The sequence below is a fragment of the Babylonia areolata genome, chromosome 27 (genome assembly GCF_041734735.1).
Source record: "Babylonia areolata isolate BAREFJ2019XMU chromosome 27, ASM4173473v1, whole genome shotgun sequence".
Taxonomy (NCBI): Eukaryota; Metazoa; Mollusca; class Gastropoda; order Neogastropoda; family Buccinidae; genus Babylonia; species Babylonia areolata.
The window spans coordinates 18605375-18613809 of record NC_134902.1 but is presented as its reverse complement, the minus strand read 5'-3'; the positions used below and the strand labels follow the sequence as shown (position 1 = coordinate 18613809).

At 44.5% G+C, this 8435-nt stretch overlaps 1 protein-coding gene across 1 annotated transcript in view; it reads left to right on the top strand.

Moving 5' to 3' along the window:
* The first annotated feature begins 899 nt into the window (after nucleotides 1-899).
* LOC143301264 (DNA damage-regulated autophagy modulator protein 2-like) overlaps nucleotides 900-8435 on the top strand; it is a 161045-nt gene continuing 153509 nt past the window's right edge. Inside the window, exon 1 of the mRNA XM_076615417.1 lies at nucleotides 900-1446. Coding sequence (XP_076471532.1) covers nucleotides 1402-1446 — 45 coding nt within the window. The 5' untranslated portion in view covers nucleotides 900-1401. The remainder of the gene's footprint in view (nucleotides 1447-8435) is intronic.

Here is an 8435-nt window from a genome sequence, read left to right as displayed (position 1 = left end):
AACAAACAGAGAATGCGAGCCACTGAAGACAGCCGGACACACAAACAGACAGACAGATAAACAGCCAGCAGGCCAAACTTGCCAGCACTGAAGACAGACACACAGACAGACACTGAGATGCACAGACGGACGGACGCACAGAGCATCGCGACGCGACGGACACAAAGTTCAAAATGTTCTCATTAGCGGTTGTGACGCCATATCGATATAAGGGGTGGGTGGGTGTGTAAGTAGTCATACCCGGATATAGCCACATGATTATATCATTCCCGTTGACGTACAGGTCGATGACTAGACCTGGTAAACTGACTGCAAGTGACCTTGGCATACGTTACGCTGTTTTGACACACCGCTTGTATTCTCCGTTGCTTCAGCCGTCTATTCCGCAGCTCAGCCTTCGGAGTTTGTGTGTGTGTGTGTGTGTGTGTGTGTGTGTGTGTGTGTGTGTGTGTGTGTGTGTGTGTGTGTGTGTGTGTGTGTGTGTGTGTCACTGAAAGCTTCGGAGAGGCTTGGAAGCGCTATACAAATGAACATATCATTATCATAATTTTTCATCTTGATTCATGTGTAAATCAGAAATTGGAATCTATATTCCTCCCTCCCCCCCCCCTCCCCCACTGACCCAACCACATCTCTCCCCCTTTTCTCTCCCCCCCCCCCCCCCACTCCCCATGCCCCCCACACACTGAGCGTCCTCCCTTCCCCCACACGCACACATCCCCCCACCCCCTCCCCCCCGCCTACAACTCCTCAATTCTTTCCCCGCACTCAACAAGGGAAATCCGTATAGTTTCCCCCAACTCACTCAAGCAAGTGAAGCCAGCAGATAGAAAAAAAGAACACTACTGAACTGACACCAGTAGTAAGTATGTAGTTCAGTGAGACAGAAAGCGGCAAGCGTCGTCGTCTGCTACGACGAACGAGCGACAAACAACTACTAGTTGAGTTGTCTGCCTTGCGCCAGTGGCTGTGAAGCAAGCGGGCAGGCAACTCCTCCCCCGGCCTCCAACCATTGAGTCTCCAAACCAAAGCAGACGACTTTCCGTTCAGTTCCAGCGTTGTGTTAACAGGGATGTACAATGAAACGGCTGTGGGCGTGTGAAGCTGCGACGTTCCATGTTTTGTTGTGAGAGAAAGTGGCTGCGGCGGTTTTGTTGTGGGAGGGAAAACAGAGCACGCTAGCTGGCAATGCATTAATCCCGGGACGGAAGCTCCATTCAAAAACCTGTGTGTGGTGGTACAGCTTGTGTAAACTTGACGTCTGCTCCACGTGTTTTTTTGTTGCTGTTGTTTTCTCTCTCGCCGTTTCCTCGAAGTCTGGGAATTAGATCTAGCCTAAAGTGCTTTTACTTCTTTTTTCCCCCCTTCTTCTTGACTGAGAGTGCGTCGGTGGATTTAAAAATGGCCGAGACACAACGACACGAGAAGAAGAATATTCTGCCGCAGGTCAGTGGTGCCAATAAGCTTATATAGATAAGTAAGTAAGTAAGTAAGTAAGTAAGTAAGTAAGTAAGCAAATGAATGAATAAATTAATCGATTGATTAATAAATGAAAATATTTATTATTGTGTATACACATTAAATCTGTCACTGTTTTGGATATACGAAGTCCGTACTTGCAATCCACAAATGATCAGTCTTTTACGAAACACACGAATAAAAAAGCCTCACTGAGGTGCATCGCCAACACTGATTGACTCGATTCATACATCACCAAATCCACAGAGACAGAGAGAGACCTTGAAGAGAGAGAGAGAGAGAGAGAGAGAGAGAGAGAGAGAGAGAGAGAGAGAGACGGTATTTGTGGACTCTCTCTCTCTGTATGTGTGTGTGTGTGTGTGTGTGTGTGTTGGGATCGTGCGAATAGTGCATGCAATGAAAAACTAAAGTGTGGGCAGCGACCGAAGTCTGTTGGTGATTATTTTCAGATTTTTTATTTTTATATATCATTCTGTTTCAAAGCCGCGGAAGAGGAAAGCGCTTACTTAGTGCATGAGCTTTTTTTTTCTTTTTTCTTTCAAAGTATATTAAAAAGAATTAGGAAGATTATAACTTGAACTGATGCATGGAGAGAGAAGCCGGCAGGAGTGCACACATTAAACAAACACTGAGGCATCGTAAACACACACACACACACACACACACACACACACACACACATGGATGCTAAAAAAAAAAAAAAAAAATCTGACGTGCACGCAAACTTGAATGGTTTCATGCACCAGGCAACGTAGCGTAAGTTACACACTGTGTCGGCTATCGTGTATGACACACTAGCGCACATCACATAAACTGACGTGCATGCACACACACACACACACGCACACACACACACACACACACACACACACACACACACACACACACTAACACACACACTAGCCCACTCATCTGCTGACTGCGCGCGCGCGAACGCCCACGCCATGAATACACACACACACCGTGACACACACACACACACACACACACACACACACCCCACAACACACGCTTACACAAACACATCACCACACACACACACACACACACACACACACACACACACACACACACACTCGCACACACACACACACACATTCAGTCATACATACATACATGTATACATACCATGAACTGACACAGACAGAAACAGACACACACACTCAGTGCAGGCCTCTGAGACACAAAGACAGACAGACAGACAGATACACACACACACACACACACACTCACTGCAGGCCTCAGAGACACAGACAGACAGACAGATATACATACATACATACATACATACATACAAACACACACACACACACACACACACACACACACACACACACACAAAGACATATATATACGCACACGCATACACAGAGCCACACACTGACACAAACATACACACACACGCGCGCGCCGGCGTTCGCACGAACGCACCACTTTCCCCCGTCATCCAACAATACAGCGGGGGGAAAAAAAAAAAAAAAAAAAAAATCGGCATCCCAAGTAGCCAAAAATATTTTGACAGAATACATTGGCCACTGTCATCACAGTGAAAAACTTGATCACCAGCACTGAAAGGCATTTGTCTTTGCTGCATTGTCACTTCAGCGGAACGTTTTGTGGCTGCCAGTGACGAACTTGTAAACGGATCTATTTTTAAGTCCGTGGCGGTCAGTTCTGTGAATGACTAATTCAGCCCTGTGTGTGAAAGGATGGTCAGTGGTGGTGTTGACTGCTGACCACCAGCGTGGTATTTTGCCACTGAAGTACGGTATAATCGCACTTTAGCATCCTAAATTCTACTGAAGTACTGTAAATTACCTTGTAAAACACCCAGTAGTTGAAGGTAGGTAGGTAGGTTGGTAGGTAGGAGCTTATATAGCCTCGCGGCTTTCTTGTGCTCCGTCAATTGATTTGCCAGTATTTTTTAAGGTGTTTAGCGCAGCGTGTTACAGTTACATATAGAATTTCATATAGATTGGTATGAGAAGAGTCTCAGTTATCAAGGTCATATTCTATATCTTTAAAATTTGCATCTGCATCAAGGAGGCTCTTAAAATTGTTAAGAGTGCTAGTAAGTTTAATGTTAGTCGGAAGAGAATTCCATTTGCCAACCACTCTGATAGCAAATGAATGTTTCCTCAGGTTAGTGTTAGAAAACGGAACAAACAATTTGCCTGCATTGCCTCTTGTGATGTCAGATTTACTCAACTGAAATAGAGAGTCGAATCAATTCCACTTGGTGAAATATTTTGTATGCTTGGATCAGGTCTCCTCTCATCCTTCTGGCTTTTAGAGATGGTAACCCAAGGTATCTTAGTCTTTCATCATAAGTCATGTTTCTGCATTCTGGCAATATCTTAGTCGCTCTTCTCTGTACCCTTTCTACCGACGAAGGTTGTCTTTTAAGCAATAGGTACCAGATAACATTACCGTACTCCACGTGTGGTCTGATAAGCGCTTTGTATAGCTTCAGGAACATGTCTTTATCAATAAAGGAGAAAGATCGTCTTATAAACCCCGTCATTTGGTTAGCTTTACTAATCGCTTTCTGTATGTGTGGGTCGAAACTAAGATCGCAGTCGAAGGTAACACCAAGGTCTTTTTCTTCTGAGCATTTTTGAATCATTTCATTTGAATCACCCATTTTCATTGTGTAGTCAGTTTGGGGTTTTTTCTTGCCTATATGCAGTACTTTTACATTTTTGGACATTGAAATACAAATTCCATTTATGCGACCAGTCTTGCACATTATCAAGGTCCCTTTGGAATGTCAGAGTAATTGTTTGAGTCCCTGTAAATCTTCGTATCGTCAGCAAAAAATTTGCATGTACTCGATATCACGTCCGGTGAGTCATTGATGAATATAGTAAAAAGGAATGGGCCTAAAATGCTCCCCTGTGGAATACCACTTAAAACCGGTTTGTCTGAAGTGTATGCTGACCCCACTCTCACTCTCTGTCTTCGGTCAGTCAGGAAGTCTTTAATCCAGTCAAGGAGGGATCCATCAATTCCATGATTTTTCAATTTGATCAGTAGTCTTTTATGCGGTACTGAGTCAGAAGCTTTACGGAAGTCTAAATACACTATATCTATTGATTTTCTGTCATCAGTAAGTGCAGTTACGTCGTCCATGACTTGAATCAGTTGGGTCATACAGGATCTTTTATTTCGAAAGCCATGTAGACAGTCCGCAAAAAGTTTAAAGTCATTAAATTTGTTACAATAACATCCCTCACAATTGACTCTAGTACCTTGCATATAACACCATCCCAAACTTTGGGGTAAAAACTGTGCACGGAGTGAAACTATCTTGGAAACGTCCACAGCCCACTTATTAAAAAAAAAAGAAGAAAAAAAAAAAGAAAAAAAGAAAAAAATCCAGTTTGCTATTTGGGATTGTGCTGCTTTTCAAAGCAGTGCAGATCTAGATCTTGAGGCAAAGAATAGAACGTCTGTACTATGACGTCACTCCATGACAGCATCTTCTTTGAGTAACTGGCGTTTTGTTTTAAAATACAGAGAACATCAGGTCTGTTCCTGGACATTAAGTTAAAGTATCATATCCAATACCGATCACCAGTATGCCATGAATTTAATATTATACAGTTGAAATCAAATTCTCGGAATTGGGTTTTACAACTCAGTGATATCGCGAGTTTGGCGACAGACCGTTTCCGTGCATGGACTAAACACCCATCCACTTCTTTATGGTAGGACTAAAAAAAATTTTTAAAAAAGGAATTGGGTTCGGGCGATAGGGTAATGTACCCGGTAATCACCCATCCCCAACTTCAGGGTGAAGTTTGTTAAAAGAGAGAGTCAGTGGGCGCGGCTACAAGGTATTTTATAGTAGTTCCAGTAGTGTACCACACAGCTGGTTACCCCCCGTGAAGACTATGATTACAAGCCGGCTGGTATAGATCTACATTGTGGAAGCGCCGCAACCAGTTCCTCCTCCATGTCTCGACTGCACAAGCTCCTCGGTGACTCATTGTTGGACATCACATGGCGTGAATGTGACATATTTTCAGGTTGGTACGGTGACTCAAGATTGCTGAGCTGACGAAACTTTCTCGGATTCACAAACATGTTAGAATTGATAGTAAAAAAAAAAAAAAAAAAAACCCCAAAAAAAACTGACCGTTACGGGTCCGTGCGTAGGTCAGGCATCTGCTTTACATCATTAATAATGATGATAATAATAGTTATAATAATGATGTTCTTCTTCTTCTTCTTCTTAAATTCATCATTATTATTTTAACAAAAATGGTTGGTAATGTCCTGTTTCAGCGTCCTACATTCTGGGACCTGTTCAGACGAACGTTTTCGTCGTGTGTTTTGCAGTGCCGAGGCATATGACAAATGATATATGACGCGCGTAATCGACACTTCTAATCAAGAATTTGGCGCACAATACGACGCGAAATGACCCATAACATGAACCCGAACCGACACTTGTCTCAAGCCGCCATGTTTTTTGGTGACCTATTTCATGGGTTTCGGGGCCAAAAACGGAAGGAGCGAAAATGGCGGCACCGGCGTTAGTTCAGGCGACGGAAACCACATCAGAACAGAGTAAAGTAGCTCTCAAAATAGAGTCGAATTCATTGGAAATGGGTAACAATATCTATTAATGGTAATATCATTTCATCTTTGCACGGAAACTGCCGGTAAAATAGGTCAGTCCTTGATTTTAGGGTGTTGAAAAATTAATAGGACTTTACATTAAAGGGTTTAGCGTGGATGGATGACGGGCACAAGAGTCGAGCGTTGGACTTTCAGTCTGAGTGAGGGCCCAGGGTTCGAATTCGGTCACGGCGCCTGATGGGTTGAAGGTTGAAAGTTTTCTAGGTCAACAGATGTGCAGATCTGCATCACCAGTACAGTGCGTGTGACTGTGAACCCGCTTCGTGTGTGTGTGTGTGTGTGTGTGCAGAAGATCAAATACGCACGTTAAAAAACCAGTAATCGATGATCCAATTCAGCGTTCGATGGGTCAAGTCAGTAACGGAAACAAGAACATAATTAACCAGTACGTGCTTTGTTGTTGTTGTGTGTATGTATGTATGTGTGTGTGTGTGTGTGTGTGTTTGCGTGCGTGCATGCTTGTGTGTGTGAATGTATGTGTGTGTATGCGTGCGTGCGTTGTTGCTGTTGTTGTTGTGTATGTGTGTGTGTATGTGCACGCTTGTGTGTGTGTGTGTGTGTGTGTGTGTGCTGACTCTGTGTGTGTGTGTGTGTGTGTGTGTGTGTGTGTGTGTGTGTGTGTGTGTGCTGTGCTGTCGCACGGGTCGTACTGTCCCATTACACCCATCGCATTCATCAGAGAACATGCACAGTGTAATGGCAGACGGGAGGGAACAATGACACCACGGCACCACTGACATGCAGTGTGCATTATTGGGCTTGTAGTAACAAACAAACAACAGATCGTCTTTCTGAGAACTGCTGTGGGAGAGCAGACAAATAACACCTATAGCATGTCCCTTTAATTTACTGCAGTGGTTGTGCATACAGAACAACACCGATGGAACATCCGGCCTCTCATTTACTGTAGTGGTTGAGCAAAATACACAATACGTATTTGTCTATCCCTCATTCCCTGTCAAGGTAAAACTGCAGTGTGTGAACAGACAAATAATACGTATCACATATCCTCCTTGCATATGCTTGAACTAATGCCTCAGTATGGACACGGTACAGCAATTCTAGGATATCCGATTTGGTCGTCGGTTTCACATTGTCTTTTGTTTTGTTTGTTTACTGGTGTTTAAAAAAAATGTTTTGTTTTGTACTCACGCACACAAAAACACACACGCACGCGTGCGCATACACGCAAACAAGCGCGCACGCACACACACACACACACACACACGTACGTACACACACACACACACACACACACACACACACACACACGTTTGTGTGTGTGCCTTTTGCTCTTCACTAAAAACCCATCTTTTCTTAACATGCCCCCCAACCCCCCCATCCCCACCATTTCCTCCCACACGCATGCACGAGAGAGAGAGAGAGAGAGAGAGAGAGAGAGGTCTCGCTGGCTCAGAACACAAAAATGAAATTGATTACTGAAGTATTGTTGTTGTTGTTTTTTGTTAAGAAAGGGACAAAGAAGGAAGGTATCTCACGTTTCAAGTGTTTTTGACTGGACACAGGCACTCGCGCTCGGCTTGCACACACACACACACACACACACACACACACACACACACACACACACACTCTGCACGCACACGCGCACGCGCGCACTTGGATAAAGAAAAAACACAGGCAGACATTTTGTCTCTCTCTCTCTCTCTCTCTGTGTGTGTGTGTGTGTGTGTGTTTAGAGAGAGAGAGAGGCGCGCATGGGAGAAAAGGGATGGATATCAGTTGAATCGGAGGAAGAAAACCTATCCACTTTACAGCGCGCACAGGCGTCAAACTGTCGCGTGTGTGTCCTGCCCCTTCTGCACAGTCTCTTTTGTGCCTGTCTTTCGCTATACTTCTGCCTGCTTCTCTCTGTCTGTCTGTCTGTCTGTCTGTCTATGCCTGCCTGCCTACCTCTCTCTCTCTCCCTTCAGTCTCTTTTTGCCTGGACACAGGCACTCGCGCTCGGCTTGCACACACACACACACACACGCACACACTCACACACACACACACACACACACACACACACACACACACACTCTGCACGCACGCGCGCACGCGCGCACTTGGATAAAGAAAAAACACAGGCAGACATTTTCTCTCTCTCTCTCTCTCTCTCTCTCTCTGTGTGTGTGTGTGTGTGTGTGTGTGTGTGTGTGTGTGTGTGTGTGTGTTTAGAGAGAAAGAGAGGCGCGCATGGGAGAAAAGGGATGGATATCAGTTGAATCGGAGGAAGAAAACCTATCCACTTTACAGCGCGCACAGGCGTCAAACTGTCGCGTGTGTGTCCTGCCCCTTCTGCACAG